Raw genomic sequence first — 24003 nt, forward strand, 5'->3', positions numbered from 1 at the left:
AGACTTTCAAATATTACTTTATCTTTCTCATGTGGAGTCTTGTCAGGGGTATCACATGAATTATAAATGCTATGAGACCCAAAATCCTGAATTCCCTAGCAGTAATCGAAGTTTGAATGGAAAACTCTAGAAATATATGTAGATCTGTTTTTTGTTGCTGAAGAAAAGCTCTTTGAACTGAGGTCTCTAGCAGTCACTACAGGAGCACAATCCTGTGTGACAGAATCAAAAAGACTTTTGAATGTCTTCTTGAAATCCCAACTTGTGTAACAGATCTTTTATCCAGTTGTGATTCCAGACACTTTGAAAAAGATATGAAAGTTGCTTAAATATGGAAAAATGTGGATAGCCTGTAGCTTGCAATGAGATACAACTGGAGCTAGAGCCTTGCAAACACTGTTTTATGCAGTGGCTAGTCCAAATGGAAAGCCAGAGAATGCACAATGTGATCCAGACATACAAAACTTTAAGAATCACCTGAAGTCTGGATGAATAGGGATGTGATAATCATCTTATAAATCTAGTGTTACCAGGAAGCCTAAATGACTAAAGAGAAGTAAGATGACTCCACCTGTCCTTTTTACCAGCACTTTCCTGAGACTGTTTATTTTGTTTCTTGCCAAAACTGGAAGAGAGGTTGGAGAATCCCCTAGAAAATTTGGAAAAGGAGGGCTGAACTGCCAGCAATTTAATCTTGGGACAGTATCACAAATATGTTTAAGAAAGAAAGATTCAGAACTGGTCTCCATGCATTTTTCCCTCTGGCACCAAAAGCATCTCTGAATAAAAACCTCTCCCAAACTGGGACAGAGGAACTGGCTCAAATCACTCCCTGAGACAACATATGTTGAAGGACGGGGGAAAAATAAAGGAGTATGGTCTGGTGGATGAGGAATTATCCCTTGGAAAGGAAGAATTTCCTACTATTGCCATATGTAATCTTGATGAATGATCATCAAAACTCATTTATCAAACTATCTGTTGCCAAAGAGAGAAGTGCAGATTCAGAATTTCTGGAAGGGAAAAAGGACTGCCAGGGTGGGAGGAGGGAACAAGGTCTCAAACAGCCATTCTGACTTGTTGGACTGTCCTTTTTTCTTGGGTCTTCCCAAAACTGGATGAGGGGTTTGAGAACCCTTAGAAAATTTAGAAAAGAATGGCTGAAAATTTAACAGTACGTTTATCAGCTTACACTCTCATCACACTTGTCTCTGCAGCACAGGAACCAAAATCTAAATCTCTATGCAAAAGAAAATTTAACATCTCATTTTTCATAACTTCTGTGAGGTTCTGAGAATGCAACCAGGCAAACCTCCTTGGAACAGTACCAGTGGCCATAGCTGTAGAAGAAGTATCAATGGAATCATGCACACACTTTAAACAATGAGTTGTGACGTGTAAAACTGAAAAAGTTAAACCATTTAAAGCAGATTTTTCCTCACAAGAAGAAACTGTATAAACAAAACATTCCTCACATGTTCACAATTAGTCAGAATAAACGTATGAGCCTTACAATTCAAAATTCTGAAACTCAGAGTTGCAAAAGTATATATTTTTCCCCCATACATATCAATTATTTTTACATCATTGTCAGAAAGAGTAGGAGTGGACGTAAATGAATGTTTAGCAACAACAGGATTAACTAAAGTTATAGCTAAGTCAGGTTTGGAATGAGCTACAAAACTTAAAAGACTGAGAAACTTTATACAATCTATCTGCCTTTTTAGGGACAGCAAGTTGACTACCAGGAAAAATGCAGGTAGTAATACATACATACATCCTCCAAACCTGGTGGAAGTTGAGGAATGAATGAATGAAGGTTCTGGAAATTCTACGTGCAACAGCTCATAGTATTTTATGAGGGACTGAGAAACCTCATTATTCTGCCACTGGAAACATTGGCACATTCTTTAAATAGTCTCAAAGAAAGAGAACCCCTCCACAGGGAGAATTAGATATTGTGCTCTCCTCTAAATCTCAATCAGAAATATGAGGAGAAAATCCTGCATCTGTCCAGATTCAGAATCTTGGATCTCTTCCAGAAAAGAGGCATCCCTTTTTCTTTTACCAGAAACCACCTAATAAGGATCAATAGCCTGAATTAGACTCAGCCAGATCTAGCAACTACTCCTATCTTGAGAAATTTGAGGAACAGTATATACATATTTGGTTTTCGACTTCTTTTTGACAGGAAAAATTGGACTAACATAGTTCTTAATGGCAGCAGTAACTTCACCAGTGAAAAACACAATTTTGATGAAACAGGGAAGCCTTTCCTATCCCCTCTCCCAGGACCAATAAGAATGGCACTTCTTTGCCTACTGAGGGGACCCCAATAGCTACAAAGGAAGTGGCTAACCCCTGGTTTAAAGTGGCTGCAGGTGTGACATAAGAGGAATCCGGAGTAAAAGATAGGTGGTCTGAGGATTCAGCTTTGGACACAGCAAAGTCATCCACCTGTGGCTGAGGCAAACTGCTAACCTAATGTGGTGGCAAAGTCTGTTGCTTAGCCTTTTCTTTTTCTTAGTAGTTTGTTCTATGGTCAAGCCAAAAAATGGTCTCTCTTTCCCAGGGAAAACAAGCAGCATAAGCCCCCCCCCCCCAAAAAAAAAAAAAACACAGTAAAAAACACTGTAATACTCTTTACCAGCCCCAAAAAGCAAAATAAACACAATTTCTCCACAGAAAAAAAAATATTTTTTCAACTTTTAACTACTTTTAAAATGACAGGAAAAAGTAGTCATTGAAAGTACAATCAAGTCTTATGACAATGCATTGAAACAGAAACTGCTACACTGAAAACAACGTTCCTATACAGTAAAGGTACATTTAAACAAACAAAAAAAAATTAAATGTAGAAGTTTTTCCCCATAGTGAACTTACCTGCCCAGCAAAGGAACACCAAAAGCTGACAGACAATCCTTGAAAGCTCACAGAGGAGCACTCTTATTGGAGCCAAGAAGTTCTGATGGGCTTGGTGCTCAAACCGGTATTTTTAGGTAGCTGAGCTCTAGCTGCCAAATGTTTTGATGGTGTGAAAGCTGCCCTGAAGCTTTATAAGCTGGCTGGCTGTTATATCCCTGGCAGGATACAACCCATATCGCTAAGGCTACTGCATGACAAGCATTCTGTGATCTGTGCAGTGAAGCTATGTTTTTTTTCGGTATTGAGGACTTGGCCTGAGCTACATTTACTTTGCAGACTACAGTGTGGGGTACGTAAACGTGACAAGGGTTTAGTAGTGATGAGGGAGGATGGGGTATCTTGATAAAAAAGGGGATTAAATATTAGTAAACCTAGACGGTGTTCAGCTCTTTGTTTAACTAACAACCATTTGGCCTTTTTAAAGAGATCAGCAACAGCATTTTAGATTAGGGTCATTAGCAATGAAACAGCAATTATTTTTCAGCTGCTATTTCAAGGCTAATAATGTTTTTGTTTGAGGCATAAGCAAACAGAGGAGGGCCATACTCAAAAGGATCCCCTTACATATGGCTGCTCTGGTTGAAGGAGAGAGGAAGTAAGAAAGCTGTGGGACCCAGAAGAGTAAGTAATTTTTTTGGGGTGCTTTTTTTCAATTTGTAGTTAAAAGTTCAGAAACCTATCTAGCCAGATTCCAAGGGACTTGACTATGGTGATGTTTTTATTATGTGATAATGGATGGCTTTTGGGAGTTTTTTTTTTTAAGTGTAACAAATGACATTGTTTTCCTTTTGTTGGGATTTAGGAAGTACTTTTTTGGGGGAAAGTCAATCCCAGAATGGTAGCAGGTCCTGTTGAAGGATGACCTTGAATAAGCTGATAGTTGGGGCTTGTTCTATATAGAACAACTTAATCCATACAGTTGTTTTGCAACTGTATGTAAAGAAGATCCGCACTGAGCACTTGAAGTGCAGCCAGTCAACCTCAAACCATTTTTCTACACAATGTAGTACCTTTGGGTTCTTTTCTATACTGCCACTAATCTATCACCAACATAATAAATATCCAAAGGGCAAATGAACACTTCACAGACATAATAGAGAACTGCATGAAAGTGGAAGTCATGTGACAAACTACATGCACCAGCATTATGGGTACTTAAAAAGAAAGCTATATAAAGTTAACTGTACTTTTAACTGGTAATTAGTCTCTAGGTGTGCTTTCCAGGCATAGAAATCAAAATATAACCAGATCAGAGTTCTTACAGACCACAAATAAGTCACCTTCAAGTTGTACAGAATGAAGTGGCAATTCCTGCAGAATTTCTAAACTATTCTAGTTTGTCACCATACAACCTTCTAGTTCAGAATTTTTGCACCTTTTCAAGCTGTTTCAGGTAACATGCTCTAAAAATACAGATTACATCATTATTTGATAACAGGTCAGATCAGTAAGATTAAAATTGGTAAAATTACTTCCAAGAAGTGGCTAGATATGCCCTTCAGAAATAAATGGACTACAGAATATGATTTTCTGACTTTGCAGCTATACCCTGGCCAAAGTTTAAATAGTTTTTCAAAGGTTTACTTAAAACTAGAATCAGAAAAGTCGACATACATTTATTTTTAATAGTTAAAATTTGTTTTGCAGAGAAATCATTATCTACCTTCTATTACTTCTTTTATTTTACAATGGCCAGAGAAAATGAACACTTCTTTATCAACAGATGCACATAACATGGAAGAAAACTGTGTTTCAGTGGTCTTACCTGTAAATAGTATTTGGAACATATATATCCTTGGCTGGAAATTCCAGTATTTCTTTTGTGGGTCTAACTCTACTGTCGGGATATGGTTTGACCTGTAGTAACTCTGGAGTCAAGCAGTAGTGGGGGTTTTCTGGAGCAGGTGAAATGTCAATCTTCAGCTGGGCTACAAGAAGGGAAATATAATTTACAGCACGGAAAAGGGTACTAAGAATATATTTAAGTTAAGCACAAAAATCATGTCATGGAAATATAAGAATGATACATCTAATGCTTGCATTCATTAGGATCAAAACCAAAATTATGACAGCTGGCTCATTTATACAGCAGATGAAAATCAGTCCTCAATAACCACAATTTGGACTCAGTAAAAGACTATGGCACTAGAGGGCTGGCTATGATGCCGAGTTGAAAAACCCACTAAGATGTTAATTATTAACTGGAGTGTAGCCTTCAGTGTGGAATGACATGAAGGAAGTATCTTTTTGAGCCATGTACACATCCAACTCTAAACAGGATTGGAGTTGGAGAACTGTGAGGAAAAAAGTCCTTAAAAGGTAAAAGAAAGCAGCAACTTACCAAACATCACCTCTCATGGACTAATAGTGAATAGCAACATTGTGTTCTGGTGGATATATAAACCAAATAACTCCTAGCAGCAGCCAACGAAATAAATGGATAGAAGAATGACATACAGACAGTATAGGCCAGACAGATGGACATATTACTATAAAGTAGAAATATAAAAATATGCACATATACCTACATCAGAGTGATGAGGGGGAGGGCGTTTGCAAAAATTTGGAAGTAGGATCTGGCACAAACCGTGCTCAGTTAAGTGTGGTGGTGGAAGGACAAATGGATGTGGCAAAAACAGTACATTAAACAATCCTCTGCAACTCCAACTTTTTTTTACATTAATTGGAAGACAAATTAAACATATTTTTCTGGGAAAAAAAACAAGTAATCTAAATATAAAAACTGCTTACTGCAACTGGAATGATGAGTTTGTAAAACAAACTAAATATAATGTTATAAAGAATGAAAACAATACAAATTATTCTAACCAGCAAAACCTCACAGACAGCCACGCAACAGAAGCAATAAGCAGAAATGATTATGTCCAAATGTATGGTACCTCTGATTTCTCAGCACCTGAAAGCCAAGAAGTTATGCAACAAATTCTGAAAATGAACCAAAAACTCTCATTTGTTGCAGACAGCATCTATTAACATGGATTACTACAATTCACTAAGCTTCAGAAAATTAGCCTTAGATAATAATCTAACAAACAATAAGCAAATCTCAAATCAAGACAAAGGTTTCAAAAAACACTACAAATGAAACTGTGATTTAACACTCCACTGAATGGGACAGACAACACATATCCAAGAGATTTTGCCATCATTCTCTTGGCATACACGGAGTCTCAGAACCAGGCTAAAGAACATATAAAGCAAACTGCACAGTGAGCATTAGGAAGCATGATTGTTAATATGGCACAGCCACATATTAAATGCTCAATAGGATTTGAAAGCTACTCATAACTGTTGAACAGTAACAGTGCAGTTGTGTAAAATCTTACCATAACAGTAGATGACCTTCTCTTCACTGTTACAGTATTCTACACTAAAGGGATATCCTGCCAAGGGTAGCCCAACATCCAGCCAGTATACCAAAGCCTTAGGTTTTCAAGAACCTCATATATCACATGAATGCTTTCGCTCACAGCGTACGGCATAAAGGTGACGTACGGACATACAGACCTCAAAACTAAATAGCCCCAGGAGGAACAACAGTTTGAAATACCTCACTAAAAGAGTCACAGGCCTAAAGCAAATGCCCTATGCTGACCGTCTAAAAAACCTCCAGCTATACTCTGTGGCATATCATCTACTAAGAGGTGATCTCTGCTTAACATACAAGGCCATGTCAAACCCTGAGCTGTTGGACATGCTCCACTTAAAGAAATCCCAATCCCTCAGAGCCACACGCTCCAGGGATCTAAATCTTGTCATCACAATGAACAAAACATGCTGGAAGGATAGGTTCCTGACCGAGAGACTCCCCAGACTCTGGAATAGATTGCCCATATATGTCAAGCAGAGCGCCTTCTTGGCCCTCTTCAAAAGGAACCTTGACAATTGGATGGGAGAAAGGAAATTCACTGCAGGGATCATGTCAGTCACCCTGCTAGACAGGGGTCCAGGGAAGTAAATATTGTGGGAAGAAATATCCAGGGAATTGTTATGGCTAGGCTTGTAGAGGCCCTAGGGCGATAACCTAGTACCAACCTATGAAAAAGGAGGAATATGTGCATTCAGAAGGAAAAAAAAAAGGAGTAGAGAAAAAAGGGGAAGGAAGGAGGAAGTACTGGAATAGTGAAGAGAAGGACATCTACTGTTACGGTAAGATTTTACACAACTGTCCTATGTCCTTCCATATCACTGTTGCAGTATTCTTCATTAAAGGGAGAGTACAAAAGCTCAAGAGGACATATGGGAGGAGGAAGGCCAAGAAGAGCCCTCACGAAAGCCATGCAGGATAACTCTGGCAAAGCCAGCTCTAGCCCTAGAAATCTCATGTGACTTGTGATTCTTAGTAAAGGCATGGACAGAGGTACACGTAGCAGCCACAAGGATGGAATTGGTTTCTAAACCTTCAAGAAAAGCAACAGAGGCAGCCACAGCCTTTACAGAATGAGCCTTAACAGAAAGGAGTAACAAAAAAATGGCCTTAGAGATCCATGAAGAGATGCTTTTTTACTTGAAAACAATCAAACCTAGAGCTTTAGGATGAAAAGAATCAAAAAGGAGCTTAGAATTGTGAATGGTCTTTTAGTCTCATCAAAGTAATACTGTCTATGCAAATCTAAGGTGTGAAGAATTTTCTCACTAGCAGATTGGGGACAAGGAAAAAGGGTGGGCAAATGAATAGACTGATTAACAGACAATTCATTAACCATCTTGGGCATAAAAGAAGGATTAGTAGAAAGAGACACCCTATCCTTATGACAAAAAGGAAAAAGCCACAAGGGGCTGAAGCTCAGACACTCAACTGAATTAAGGGCCAGGAGTAGTACAGTCTTCCATGTACAATGTTGCAAGGAAGTTGAAGTTGCAGGCTCTAAATGAGCCTGAGTCAACTTTTCAATAACAAAATTAAGGTCTCGGGAAGGAGGTATAGGCTGCCTGGGAGGCCTAATATGTAGGCTGCCTTTAATAAATTGTTTGAGCTTAAACTTAGAGGCTAAAAGAGGAATCAAAGGCAGACAAGCAGAAATAGCTGGAAGGAGAGCTACAACTGAGGAATACACCAACCCAGCATGGATTAATTCACACAAATAAGAGAGAACCAGAGAAATCTCCACAGACATTGTATCTTGGTTATGAGCAAGGCGCCAAACAGAAAATCTCTTCCATTTGGAAATATGGGACTTCCTCAGAAAAAAAGTGCCTAAAAGGGATCAAAACCCTATCACCCACAGTGCCAGCTGAAGAGTGGACAAGTGAGGATGGATGACAAACCCCTTCTCCTGTGCGAGTTGGTCCACCCTGTGAGGTAACTTGTGGTAATTGCCTTTGTCTACATGCAGAAGCAAGAACCAATGCTGTCTCAGCCAAAAGGAAATCACCAACAAGAATTTGGGGGAGTCTTGCTCTACCTTGATGAGCACCCTCAGTATGACAGAACGTGGAGGGAAAGTGTACTGAAACATCCCCTTCCAAGAAAAAGAGAGGGCATCCACCTTCCAGGCTGGAAGATTTGGGACTGGTGGAAAAAAAGAAGAAGCTGTCTGTTCAGAGGGGAGGCAAAAAGGTCTACCTGAGGAGTGCCCCACTGGTGGACAATGTCTAAAAACACATCCACTCATGAACCCGTGTTACTGAAACCAGATAGAGAGATGAAAAAGTGAACACACGTTACTGAAAACCAAGCAAAGTTCACTCCGGAGACCAAATAAGGGTATGAGACCCAAAACCAAGTAATTGTTGAAAAATTCAGTTCCTTGTAATGAACAAGACGAACAACTGTAAGGTTAATTGCTGTTGAATTTAATAACGCTTGTAATAACAAATAGGCATTTTCGAGTACCTTCGTCAGAAAAACACAAAATCAAATACAACTTCCTTAGAATGGACACTCCTTATATACACACAAACTAATTGATAAATTTATTGAATCAATTAAACAAATTAATAATAATAAAATAAACCCACAGTCATCACACACATTCAAATTCATTAAAAAGTACTTTGAAATATACATAAATGTTAAACATTGACTAAAAATTATTTAAAAGGTGTATTAATATAAAAATGTATTGTAATATATATGTCAAATATCAATGCCTATATATTATTAACTTTTTTAAAAAAATATATATAAAATGTTAAATTTAATAGTGTACTACCACCATCTACTGGCCTAGAAACAAATTACAACTTGGCAGCCCTTAATTTTAGAACAGGGATGATAGAAAGCATTTCATTTAAACCTGGTTCTTTAGTAGCATCCAAAATTATCTGCCAATATAATTCCCTGTATTCAAGTTTTGTTTCCCACATGCCACCCCGAATTTCTTTTGGTACAACCTCCAATACAAAAAAGTGAAATACAGAATCCTTACAAACTTGAAAATGCCTAAACAATGCATTATTTACATTATTTCTTTTCATTTCGTAACAGTGTTCATATATTCTGGATTTCAACTTCCTTTCTGTTTTGCCCACATAGAAGGAAGTACAGGAGTGGCATGTGGCAATATATACAACCCCTTGTGTGTTGCAATTGGCAAATTTAGAACTAGAAATGGATCTATTTCTACTGGGAATAGAAACACTAATACCATTATGGATGTATTGGCATTGAGAACAGGAACCACATTTGTATGTGCCTGTACGGTGTGTTTCACTCATTGTCTTAGTAGCTCCCCCAAACTCAAAAATGTTTTTGAGGTTCATATCCCTTCGGTATATAAATTTTAGGGACTGACTTTTTATATAATCAAGCTCCGTGAGGTCTCTAAACCTATCCCATTCTTTGTTTATAATGGTTTTAAGTATTGCTGCATCACCCGTGTAATCCATAATGAATGCATTTGAAAAATTATGGATATCACAAGAATCTCTGGAGTTAATCACAATATCAGTACTATCCTGTCCTAAAATAGGGGCAAATCTGCCGTTTCTACCATCAAGTACTACTTGGTATACTTCATTAAATAGGCAAGATACCCCCTATCTCTAAACATACTTATAACGTATTCACTGTCCTTATAAAATTCAGCGTCATCGGAGGTCATCCTACTGGTCCTGATTAATTGCCCCTTGAGAATGTTTCTCTTTTGACCAAATGGATGCCCACTAGAAAAATGTAAATAGGAATCTGAAAATGTAGGTTTCCTATATATCTTAGAAATAAAATGATCTTCACTTTTTCTTAGTGAAACATCCAAATAAATACATTCTTCAAAATTAATATTGAATGTAAAATCCAAGAAACTTGTGGTACTTCAAATATAGTCCAAAAATTCATGAAACCTATCAATTGTATCATTCCAAAAGATGACAATGTCATCCAAGAAACGATTGTAAAAAACCCAACTGTTGACAAATTCACATTGGTTTATAAATAAAATCTCCCACCATGAAAGTATAATGTTGGCATATGTTGGAGAACATTTGGCCCCCATAGCAACTCCCCTTTCCTGCTTAAAAAATTCCCCTTGGAAATACATATAATTATTCTTGAGAATAACTTCCATCAAAAGTAGACAAGTTCTAAAAACATCTACTGAAAAACCTCCATGATGTGCCATACTTTCCTCTAACCACAAAAGTCCAATGTCATGTGGAATTGATCCATATAAATCCACTATGTCCAGGGTAATAAAAATTATGTTTTCAGAAAAAAGGTAGGTCTTTACTTGCCTTAAAAAATCCCAGGAATCTTTTAACACATTTTTACCCAGATTAGACAGGGCTTTTAATTTTGTATCAACATATTTTGCTAGGGGGGTTGTTATAGAACCTTCCGAAGCCACTATAAGTCTCAAAGGGGGGTCATTTTGATCCTTGTGAACTTTCGGGATCCCAAAAACTGAGGGAACCCTGGGATTCTGAATAGTAAGAAAATTGAAAGTATCCAAATCAATGGAACCTTCCAATAATAAATAGTTTATTAACAGATTTATTTTAGCTTTTGAAATGTTGACCTCATTAATTGAAGCTCTAGTGTAATTAACAATGTTTTGCAAACTTTCCTTCATCTTGGACTCATATAGAATGGCATCCATTATTACTGCACCTCCCCCCTTATCTGGTTGCATAATTCGGATAGTTTTGTTGCCTTTTAAACAATCCAATAAATCAAGCTCTTTCTTAGATAAATTTGGAAACACTTGATATGAACTCACAGTGTTCCTAATTTCTTTTTCAATCACTTTTTCCAGATTTTTCAACTGTGGGTGAAGTGGGGGGTTAAATACACTCCTCTTCTTTAATTTAGAATGTGTATTGGTATGGATACCTGTTCCTTCGAACATTAGTCCTAGGTTTTGTTTCCTTAAGAATAGTTTCAAGTCTACTACAGCCCTGGGTATACTAACCTTCCTTAGAGGAATAAACTTAAAACCTTTGACAAAAAGTTCAAAATGGTCAGGGGAAACATCCAAAGAACTATAATTGAAAATCTTGTATTGATTAAGCTCAAAAGTATTCCCAAGTTGTTTTATTAAATTGTCCTTCTGATTTAATTCCTGTAATTTGCCCTGTATGAATTGGCATGATAATGATAACGTGCTGGGGTCCGATTGCGCAACCTGTCGGACCTGCGAAGGGGGGGTATATATTCTAAAGGGATGTCACCTGTGGTATCCTCTCCATTGCCATTTTCAAGCTCTGTATCCACATCTAAATCTTGATTAACATTGTCCTTATTGTATCCTTCAAGCTCCCCCCTATAATTAGTATATGGTCTGGGTTTGGGGTATGCTGTCCCTGAACTATAGGCTTTAATGTCCCTCTCCAATTTGAGGGCTTTTCTTTTCATATTTTTAATACATTCATTTTCAATTTGAATAAAAATATTGTTGTACACAATTCTCTCTTTTTCAAGTGAAAATAACAAATCATTAGCAATTGCTGAATTAACTGTGTTGATCTTGGTAACAAGATGGGTTCTAACCCTATCATTTTCTGCAATAATGGACTTGGCGATTTCCAAGCCACATTTGTCAAAAATATTAATTAATTCCTTATAAAAGGCAGAACCTTCCTCAACCCTGTTGGGATATCTGCAAATACGCAAACCCTTGGGAACAATACCCTTGTCAATACATTCTTGTAGAAAAGTAGAATCACATGCCAATCTTTCGTATTTGTCTAAATAAAAATACAACAAATCAAGATTTTCTTTGTAGGTTTGGGTTTCTGTAAGACCATAGTCAAAAACCTTACCAAAAGAATGCATTGTAAATTTTTTGTCCAAAAAGCTTTTTAAATCAAATGGCGTAGTTAAATCAGAAAAGTCACCTTGTTTACGAGGTACACGCTGTTCGCGCTGTCCTCGTTGCTCTTTAGGTAAGGAGGAATGTCCTTTAGGAATGGCACCATTGTTGTTGGTAGTATCCGAACGTAAAAGAAGAGGAAACTCTTCAAATTCATCAATTGTAGTAGAAAACGCTGACCGCGCTGGTATATCCTCGTTCAAACGTTCTGAAAGGGATATGAACCTCAAAAACATTTTTGAGTTTGGGGGAGCTACTAAGACAATGAGTGAAACACACTGTACAGGCACATACAAATGTGGTTCCTGTTCTCAATGCCAATACATCCATAATGGTATTAGTGTTTCTATTCCCAGTAGAAATAGATCCATTTCTAGTTCTAAATTTGCCAATTGCAACACACAAGGGGTTGTATATATTGCCACATTCCACTCCTGTACTTCCTTCTATGTGGGCAAAACAGAAAGGAAGTTGAAATCCAGAATATATGAACACTATTACGAAATGAAAAGAAATAATGTAAATAATGCATTGTTTAGGCATTTTCAAGTTTGTAAGGATTCTGTATTTCACTTTTTTGTATTGGAGGTTGTACCAAAAGAAATTCGGGGTGGCATGTGGGAAACAAAACTTGAATACAGGGAATTATATTGGCAGATAATTTTGGATGCTACTAAAGAACCAGGTTTAAATGAAATGCTTTCTATCATCCCTGTTCTAAAATTAAGGGCTGCCAAGTAGTAATTTGTTTCTAGGCCAGTAGATGGTGGTAGTACACTATTAAATTTAACATTTTATATATATTTTTTTAAAAAAGTTAATAATATATAGGCATTGATATTTGATATATATATTACATTTTTATATTAATACACCTTTTAAATAATTTTTAATCAATGTTTAACATTTATGTATATTTCAAAGTACTTTTTAATGAATTTGAATGTGTGTGATGACTGTGGGTTTATTTTATTATTATTAATTTGTTTAATTGATTCAATAAATTTATCAATTAGTTTGTGTGTATATAAGGAGTGTCCATTCTAAGGAAGTTGTATTTGATTTTGTGTTTTTCTGACGAAGGTACTCGAAAACGCCTATTTGTTATTACAAGCGTTATTAAATTCAACAGCAATTAACCTTACAGTTGTTCATCTTGTTCATTACAAGGAACTGAATTTTTCAACAATTACTTGGTTTTGGGTCTCATACCCTTATTTGGTCTCCGGAGTGAACTTTGCTTGGTTTTCAGTAACCTGTGTTACTGACCTGCTCAGAGAGTCTTCCACAATGTTTTCCTCTGAAAGAATATAAACAGCCTGAAAAGACACCTGACATCAGATAGCTAGATCCCAAACTTGAAGAGCTAGTCTGCACAGAAGGTAGGACCGTGCCCCCCCCCCCCCCCACCTTACTTGTTGATGTACCACATCATTGTGGTACTGTCTGTAAAGATTTTGAGAGGCCCTGGAAGAAAAAGAGAATGAAAGGTCTCAACAACAAAGAGGAGAGTTCTTATCTTCTTGATGTTGATATGGTCTGACATCTGATGATTGGGCCAAAGACACAATCTTGAGAGGCAGAAAGAAGCACTCCACTCTGCATCTTAGGCACCTGAAAAAGTTCTTGAGGGGGGGACTGGGGGCTGAAGAGGAAACCCTGGGTTGAGAAACAATTGATGGATCTACCACTGAAGCTCTAGTTTGTGACATGGAGGAAGGACAAGAAAGTCTAGAGGAAGACAGTGTTAGAGCTATACTGACTTTAGGAACCACTGTAGCTTCCTCGTATATAGTGTGGGTAGAGGTAGAACAGGAATGGTGGAAGCCATGAATCCCAAACCTCTTAAAAATTCCATGGCTGTTACTGAGATTCAAGGAAGAAAAGACTCAAAAAAGACAATTAGAGTAAGAGCCTTAGGAGGTGTCAAAGAGGCCAGCATAGGAATGGTCTGGAGCCTGCAACCAGGAAAAACATGATCCTGAGGAGGAGTCAGTATGGATTTCTGAAATTCTGTCAGACTCTAGGCTTTGCAAGAGGCAAATAGCACAGTGAATGTGCTGAATGAAGCAAGGTCTCTGGGGAGGAATGAACAGGCTTGTCCAGGTAAGGAAATATTTTTATTCCCCTCAGCCTGCAAAAGGCAATCACAGGAGTGAGGCATTTAGTGATAACCCTTGGGGCAGTACAGCTAAGAACTGAAAATACAAGGCAGAAACAGAGAAACACAAACCTTTCCTGAAACGGGGATGAATAGGGATGTGAAGATAAGAATCCTTGAGACACAAAGAGGCCAGGAAAGCCTGAAGAAGCAGAAGAGGAGGAAACAGTCTGAAGGGACAACTGAAAGAAAGGGATCTTCAGAAAGGTGTTGAGCTGAGAAAGATCCAGAATGGGCCTCAAGGTGCCTTCTTTCCTGGGAATCAAAACAGTTTGGAATAAAACCCTTTCCCCTTCTGAGGAGTGGAAACTTCTTGGATGGTGCCTTGAGACAAAAAGCCCTGAATACATGAAGTACATCCGGAAAGAAAGGCAGGTGTTCCTGAGGAAGTTGAGAAATGTCCAGAAAAGGAAGCAGAGATTTCCACACCATGAAGTATTCCTGACAGATGATGGTCAGAACCCAAGAATCCCATGTAATCCTTAATCAGTTGGGAAGAGACAGGGAAAGACGAAGAGATAAAGGGACCTGCCTTAAGATGGAAGGAAGCAGATAGGCAAACAGAACCTGGCTTGTTTGGAAAAGGAGGCTTCCGAGTAATGAGTCTGGGCAGACTTAGCAGGAGGAACCCATTTAGAACCCTTCTTACCTTTGGAAGGAGGACAAGACTGTCTACACACAAAGACAGGCTTAGAAGGATAATTCCACTGAAATTTAGGAATAGGAGAAACAAAACTATTCTTCAATTCCTGCAAGGCCTTGTCTTTTTCTTGCTGGGACTTAAAAAGCTCAGCAGCTGCAGAACCAAAGAGATTTTTATTATTAAGGGGAGCATCCATCAATTTAGCCTTAATATCATCAGGCAAACTCTGGTGGCAAAGCCAAGAGTAACACATCAACATAGAATTAAAAGCAGCAGCTCTAGAAGAAGCATTAGCTGCATCATAACTACATTTAATAGAATGGCAAGCCACTTGGGAAGAGGAGCCCAACAAAGACAGGTCCGTGGCCTTCCCCTCAGAATCAAGAAGGTCAGAGATAACCTCAGAGGCCTGAGAAAGAAGAGCTAAGACATACCTGGTCATATGGGTCTGATAATTAACAGCCAGAAAGGCCAGGGTAGCAGCAGTATACATCTTTTGGCCCAGCCATTCCATGGCCCTAATGTCCTTATCAGATGGAAGTAATTTAGTTGACAGCAAGAGTTTCGAAGGTTTGTCAAAAGAGATGGACACAACACAGGGGACAGCAGAGGGACATTTGTTGAGAAACTTACATTCATCAGGCACCTTATAAAACCTGTGGGCCAAAGCTGGTCTGTTTTTGTACATTAAAACTAGATATTTGCTCCAGGTGAGTGCTGGCTGTTTTGTTTTTTGATATTACCTTATAAAACCTGGCACGCTTTTTTAGGGGCTGGAGGGTGGGAATCAGGAGCCTGAAGCTGCTGAAAAAGCACCCAGCAGGCAGGACCAGAGGAACAGCAGAAGGCTAAGGGGACTCCATCTGGAGGAGTTCATAATATCTCTTCTGGATGTCAGAAAACTGAGAACAGTCTCATTTAAAGAATTCCATCATACAAGAGAGATAGTATCCCCTAAAGAGACCTCCTCAGATGGAGAATCTGGGCTAATGGAGTACTCCTCAGAACCAAAATCCAATGGAGAAGGAATCTGAGAGAAGTACACTAAGGAATACTCCCCTGAGTTCAAGTCTTCAACAGAAGAGTCCTGCTTCCTAGGCCACTTAAGTGGGGTAGATGACTGGAGGGGGGACAGAAACTCCCTAGGGAGGCTTCAAGGCCATGAGTGCATTAAACACACCACCTTTATGCCTTATGGCATAAGTGGGGAGCTCGTGTGTGATGTACAATGTCTTGCATAAAATCCTGCCATTCATGCTGGAGATCCTTGGAAGCAGGGGAAATGTGTTTAGTTTTCTGCTACTACTTCTTTAGAGGAACATCAGCTCTAAACACCTTAGGAGGTTCAGACCCTTGATAACATTCCATCAATGCAATGGGAATCTCCTCCTGAACAAGAAACTGCAGAATGCACCTCGGTCCCTTGGATATCATCAGCCGAGGCTCCCCCTCAACATCTGCAACGGGCATCTGCAGAGCCTCCAAGGACATGCAAGAAGCCGGATCCATGCCGGCCTCTGATGCAATAGTGGCACAAAAATCTGATGAAACAACCAGATGATCCTCTAGGTTTTCACTAGCCTCAACAGAGATGTCCATGGAAGGCAGTACATCAACCACATCCGACCCACCTTCTTTGGTCTCCTTCTTGGCAGACAGCTAACCCTCAGGAAGGGACTATTCTGCCATAGCACCCTGCGCTAACAACTTAAGACATTGGTTCTCCTGGTAGTTAGACAAGGAGGAGAGACAACTATGAAATGTTCAGGGATAAACACTTCACAAATCAAGCACTTAGTATGGTGGTGAGAAGCACCCCAAGCAAAAAAGACGCTGCATGTGATGGCCGTTATGGGGAATCTGTCTCCCACACTGACATTTTCTCCTTCTGGATGACATGTAAACTTACAAACCAAAAGAAAACAAGATAAGAAGAAAAACCCAATGAGGCACTTATCTGAAAACAGTTTAGTAACCAGCACAAATGAAGGAGCATTCAGATCAACAACTGAAGATGGTGTTTGGACTGGTGCCAAAGATTTTTGAGGTCTGTACGTCCGTACGTCACCTTTATGCCTTATGCCATGAGCATGTGTGTGATGTACAATGTCCTTGAAAACCTAAGGTTTTGGTACTCTGGCTGTACTTTGGGCTACCCTTGGCATGGGATCCCTTTAGTGAAGAATACTGCAAAAGTGATATGGGAGGACATCTACCAAGACTTGACACTTTTAAAGTATTTGAGCTAGCATGTCTGCATTTATTACTTGAATACATTTATCATATGAATGCTTCCCCTAATTATGTCAAGTTCAAATTCACTGGAGCTCTAACTCAAGAAAATCACTGCATGGAGGCACTCCCCACCACCTCTTACGGAAAAATACTAAATCCGCAGACAACTTTGGAAAAAAAAACTACATAAACAAATCACCGCCAGTGTGCAAAAAGAAACTGTACTGTCAGGAGATATGTGGAGCAGTGATAAAGAAGTTCAACATGAAGGAGCTGTACTCAATAAGTTCAAACCCTGAGCACTTCACATATTATCAAGTATAGGTAAATACAACCCTCCAGCCAGTGAAAATCTCCCAGCAGAATTAAGTTTAACTTTGTCCAGTCTTCCACCTCCAACCATGACACTGATGACTGAGGAATGTTCTTTGGGAAGCCAAGCATAGATTTCCTCAGTTTTTCCACCTGCTAAATGATATGTACATGAAAACGTGGAACAACAGTAATTTCCTTGTGACAACTTATCTTTATTTACATGATCCCAACTAGTATGTTTTGCTTATTCATTTTGAGTTTCTACTCCTAGCAGCTGAATAAGGAAGTGTGAAGGAAATGCAGCCCTAACAGCCTCAACAAGACTGCCTTGTCAAAACTAACTTTGTCTCCAGAATGAATCCCAGGGTAGGGTTGGGCAGGGGCCCAGCTGGCATAACAGTTAAGGTCTTTACTTCAAAAAGATACAAGGTTAGATTCTGGCCTCTGATTATTGGTTAGGCTTGTAATAGTCTGCAGACTGATAGCCTAATAGCCAGAAAAAGAGCATTTAGAAAAGGTATGCTGTTTGGATCAGGCAGCTGCATTGCAGACTTTCCTGACTGATGACTGTGAAACAAGCAGATATATTTGCTAACAACTTCAAAGGATAAAATCTGTTGGGACAAGAAAAAACATCCCCTTCAAACAAAGATAAGCAACAGAGAGGTACAGAATCATATAATGTACTTCACTGAAGCACAAAATCCTGAAAAATGTCAAATTCAAGCCTGGAAGAACACTTCTGAAGAAAATAGCATGTATAACAGGGCTTTGTATTAGAACATTACCCCACCGTGATTTTTGTGCAGGAATGGGCGTGGCCTGCATGATTGACAGGGCAAACCCATATGAGGTTGCATGCAAAATACGGCTGAGTGACAAGCCATGCAGATTATCCAGCGACCTGTTGAATATTCATTCTGAATATTCCATCTGTGACCGTTTGTTGCCGTTCTTTTTTTTTCCCCTCAAAATTTTTATTTTTAATTGTTCAATATACAGAAGACACAATGTTGTCGTTCTTGAAATACGGCCATTCCAAGCTAGTTATTGTGTGTCCTTTCAGAGATTTAAGGACAGGTTCAGTTATTACTGGGACAAAAGGGCAGAATGTACACAGTACTTTACACCCCATACTAATTTTGCGCTTTAAATTGTTTTTGCAGGGGGGCAAGCCCCCCCTACACCCACCCCACCTTTCTTAAGTATAGTTTTGTGCTTATCAGAATAACACAAAATTTGTGGTTTTCTGGTAAATTACTGAACATGGAAGTCAGTAAATAATGATATTTTAGTTTCACAGTTTACATTTTTTTTAAATGCATGCTAACATAAAACTTGTAAAGCTAGCAACTTTCTAAGTTTATAAACACGGTACTTAAATTCTCTCCTTATATTTGGTAGTTTGCCCCCCCCCCCCATTCTATGGGGTTTGTTCAGACTTTGGGCGTTAAAAGACTGAGAGGTATGTCACTGTGTCAGTCTTAACAACTGGAATGGTACATTAAACGTTATGGTTCCAGGTTTGTAACTCTCTTATCTTAGTTACCGCAATCCACTGTCCCCCGAAATAAATGCAGCAGACATTACAAATAAAAAAAAAATCATATTTCGAAAAATACATATCTGCAGACCAACAGAATGACATTGAAAATTCTTTGGCATATTGAGAGTGGCACCACAAATAAATACCGGATGTCAGACAGCTAAGAAACAGTAATAATTAAAACAAAATACAAGTAAAGAGGTCTTCCATGTACGTTCCTGCACAGGGGACTACAAATAGTTTAGGTGTATGTTGTTATATAGAATAGATAATGCGCACTTGCAGCAGTGCTGTACATTCAACTACACTGTTTTCCATATTCTAATTGGAGATGTTGGGAATCTCATGTTTATTCATAGTAAGACTAGCAATTACAGGGAAACATACAGTAGTGGGCGGGGTTTGGCCGGTCCTTGCTACTGCACATCTGTGGTGGGGTAATGTTCTAATACAAAACCTATAACAGTATAAACACAGGGAGGAAACTCGTTGTACCCACTACATCACCACTACTGTTTTCCCACCAAGGTTGCACAGCCCTGGAGAGCAGCACAATACCCAGTTTCAAATGAACCCAAGTTGTACACTAATCTTCAGTCACTCTGTGATTTCAGAATGAGAATAACTAAGTAGTGGGGGAGGGTACAATTCTCCATGGGCAGTAACATGGGTCTTGCCTCTTGCATATACACTGTTATAAAGACTGTATTCTTAGAACACTACTTTCAAACTCAATATTAGCATTTTCAAGATTTTCTGTTCTTCACATTTTTATTGTAAGCATTTTGGTCTCAATATTTTGTACTTCAGCACAGTTTAAGGGATTCTGCAATGCTCCAAGCTAATGTTGTGATAAATATACAGAATGTGACATGCTCAAAGATGGGTTTGGCAGCCCATCACTGGTAGGGCTGCAACCTTTTCAAATGCCCAGAGTGGGGCCTTTTTTGCAGAAATGTGAGTTTTTGTAGGATAAAACATACCCATGGCCAGTGTAAAGGACAGAACTTCACATTTTTCATAGGTTCATAGGTAGGGGCCATCAGCCCTAGGGCCTATACAAGCCTAGCCAAAAAGGTATCCTGGCTTTCGCCACCCAAGAAAATTATTTTCCTATGCCTCTGTCGAGCAGAGCCACAGAGGTGATCCCCGAGTTGAATTTTCTATTTCCCATCCAATCATCAAGATTTTTCTTGAAGAGTGCTAATGAGGAGCTTTGTCTGATATAGATAGGTAGTTTGTTCCAGAGTATGAGAAGTCTCTGGGCCAAAATAAAAGCTTATTTTTGTAGCATTTGATTTGCTTATGTTATTTCAAATAATATTTATGTGTTTCAGATACAAAATAACTGTTTTACGCAACTACTGAAGAAACCTTAAAAAACATATTGTCTTAAAATCTCAGGACATTTGCCTTTTTTTTTTTTTTTATGCAGGACACAAGTGCCCAAAGTGGGACTGTCCTTTGCAAAGAGGGACATGTGGTAACCCTAATCACTGGGCAAAGGTTATGAGATGAAGGGTGGTGTTCACAGTCCCTAGGGTTTGCATTTTCATAGTGGTTATTCATGAAGAGCGCTGCTAACCCCTACATGCAAACTCAATTATCTCTGGTTATTTGTGCTAAATGAATAAATGCGAAATCTGTTTTTAGAAAATACCCACTTTTGTCAAATGCGTAAATCAAACTATGCTTGAAGTACTATGTAAAAACGCAAGTGCTTATACAATTACCGAAGTTTGCAAGTATGTATGACATATTTAAGGCAAGAGGCATGCAGAATAGCCATTATTATTAACTTTTAAAAAATATAAAAGGTTTTTATATTGGGTTTATCCTTATATGGACACCATGCCCATTTCTTTGAAAGAGTGGAAATGGGAATATAAGAAAGACTGAAAAAGGAGAGACAGAAAACAGAAGGAACACATCAAAAGGGTTGTGCTGGTGGAGGTGGAAGAGGAGGGGTACTATACTTCTGGAAGGGGATAGATCCTCCTATTATTCAATTTTTTTTTTTTTTTATGCAAGAGCAATCTGAGTAGGAAATAGGTGACAGAGTGAAGGAGGGAGGATTAGGGAAGAAGGGAGGTGAAGAGGAGTTGGATTCAGGAGGACCTCTAGTCCTCGGGACCTCAAATGTTTACACTGCTTGATGGTGTTGCAGTGGAGGATCCCCGAGGTCGAGGGGGTAGAGGCACATGGTAGTATGGTTGTTGGTGCCAATCTGGACAGCAAGTTTTGAACCCGATGAAGTACATCCTGGACTGGCTTAACAGGTCTCTCCATTACCTCCTCCACCACATCCTCAACTAAGTCCCAAAGACCATGGTCTGTGATGCTTGCTAAGCTGCCACAAGCCAGAGTGCCTACAGGACTGGTGACACCACTCTAATCCTTGTGAGGATGTCCCAGGATGGGTAGTGGGTTAACACTCCCTGACCTGGAAGGAACATGGTTGCGATGCTCCTAGGGATTTGGGACTTGTAGAAACAAACAGAAATGGGAGGAAAAAAAAGACAAAGTAGTGCATAATTAAAATAAGAAAGAGAGAAGGAAGGTTAGAGAGACGTACAATAAATGGAGACAAAAATTCACTCATAGTGTAATGCATCAGTGCAGTTTTTACCTACAGTGATTTTTTAAATTAAAGCTTTATTCAGAAAAATAAATTCTGGGAAATGGTAGTGGAAACTTGGGAACAATCAGTACAGTGCTATCAAGAGCTGATGATTTTTACATCTGCAGTCTACTGATACAAACGTGTAGCATAAGGAATAATACATTTGAAATTTATGACTGACATAATACATTTGATTTCTGACTAAAATGGATTGACCTGCAACTGTCGTCTAAAAGCACTTTACTTCTGTTATCTTTGCGTATGAATTACTTCTGCATTTATACTTACAAAATAAGTAAAACACAGAAAAACTTCTTTAATGGAATTTTAAATTCTCATGAGCACCCACAGTTAACCCCTTAAACTGACTTTTCTCCCGAGCTCTACTGTAAATCTCTTCTGCTGCATTGAGAACACATGGAGGATGCTTGCTTAGCTATCATAAATATAAGTTTAAGTCTTTCTTATATGGTAAAGTTTATTAATCATCAAGGCACTGAAATTATTCTTGCACTTACTCAACATGAGTGCTTATTTCAGTACACATTTCTGAGTCTTGTTATATGCTTTCATTAAGCTAGAAAATAGGCAAAGCAAACATTTTTATAAATTTAATGCACCTAATCCATCTGTGCCATTTTATTAGTATTTATACACAAAAGCATGTGTGCACAAGCACCCCATATTTATATCCAGAAGAATTTCAGTTTACAGACATGTTTATTGCAAGTCATACATTTGGCTGAACTACAGATGCATATTTGCATGTACATACATATGCAGTATTTATCTAGTACATTTTTAAACCCATTTTTATTAAGATTAAAAAAAAAGCAATGCTTACTATAGAAATCTGTCCTTCTTGCAGTCACCTTGTCTATCCACTCAGCCAGTTCGTCAGGCCTATGCCTGTTGGCATTGAGGCCGACATTGGGTCATCCTTGTTAGGGATGTCAGATGCTTACCCACCTCTTGCCAAAGGTCAATTTTTTCCATCATTTGCCACGTACAGATGTTTTAATTTTCTATGGATATGAATCCCTTAAGAGACAGAATATGATTTTTGTCTGTTTGTTGGAGAAGCTTGGAGCTCAGCCTCATACCTTCACTGGTGCTACCATCTTTGAAAATGCCAGCACCAGAATGAAGAAATGTAAGTTCAGGTTTGGAATCATACCCGCTGGAATGTGACATCACCATAATCAAATAGCTACCATGCAGTGGCATTAGACATAGGAAGTACAGTTGTGTACAATCTTACCATAACAGTAGATGTCCTTCTCTTCACTCTTGCAGTATTCCTTATGTAAGGGATCTCCTGCCAAGGGACAGCCCAACATCTGGCTAGTATACTAAAGCCTTTAGAATTTATAGGAGTCATGTCACATTATTTTCTCTATGCAAAGTGCAGGGCATAAAGGTGACATATGGACGCACACACTTCAGAACAGAAAAGTCCCTGAAGGAACAGAATGTCTCTAGGGACCAGGAGAAACATGCACATCCAGAAGGACAAAACAGAGAAGAACCCCATGGACAGGAGGGCAAGGAAAACAGGGTACAGCAGAGGGGGCAGGATGGAGGAAACAAATACTGCAACAATGAAGATAAGACATCTACTGTTATGGTAAGATTTTACACAACTATACTATGTCCTTCCATATCACTGTTGCAGGATTCATAGGTTCACAGGTGTATACTAGGATAATGGCCCTGGAGCCTTTGCAAGCCTAGCCCATAGGATTACCCTGGCATCGTGCCACCTGACCTTAGTTCTCAGTGCCTCTGTTGACTAGAGCCACTGGAATGATCCCTGGGGTGAATTTTCTATTTCCCATCCACTCAGCAAGATTTCTCTTGAAGAGGGCCAGTGAGGTGCTCTGCTTGACATGTATGGGAAGTCTATTCCATAGCATGGGCAGTCTCTGGGTTATGAACCTGTCCCTCCAGCTTGTTCTGTTGATTGTGGCAATGAGGTTGAGGTCTCTGGAGCATGTAGTGCAGAGGGATTGGGATTTCTTTAGATGTAGCATTTCTAACAGAGCTGGGTCAGACATGGCTTTGTAAGTCAAGCAGAGATCGCCTCTAAGTAGGGGATATGAGACAGAGAATAGTTGGAGATTTTGAGTCTGTCCATATAAGACAAGTGTTTAAGGCCTAGGATCCTCTTTGTGAGGTACTTTTGGGGCCTCTCCAGTTGTTGCAGATGTCTAGTGAGGTACATGCCAAATGGGGCATTGTACTTAATGATTGGCCTAATGAGGGAAGAGTAGAGAGACAATG

The 24003-nt window shown here is 39.0% G+C and overlaps 1 protein-coding gene across 1 annotated transcript in view; it reads right to left on the reverse strand.

Annotated features, from left to right (window-relative positions):
- DOCK7 (dedicator of cytokinesis 7) overlaps positions 1 to 24003 on the reverse strand; it is a 3076229-nt gene that overhangs the window by 1863239 nt on the left and 1188987 nt on the right. The window contains exon 14 of the mRNA XM_044085545.1: positions 4691 to 4853. Coding sequence (XP_043941480.1) covers positions 4691 to 4853 — 163 coding nt within the window. The remainder of the gene's footprint in view (positions 1 to 4690; positions 4854 to 24003) is intronic.

The sequence above is a fragment of the Protopterus annectens genome, chromosome 10.part0 (assembly GCF_019279795.1).
Source record: "Protopterus annectens isolate FY-2018-M chromosome 10.part0, PAN1.0, whole genome shotgun sequence".
NCBI classification, from domain to species: Eukaryota; Metazoa; Chordata; order Ceratodontiformes; family Protopteridae; genus Protopterus; species Protopterus annectens.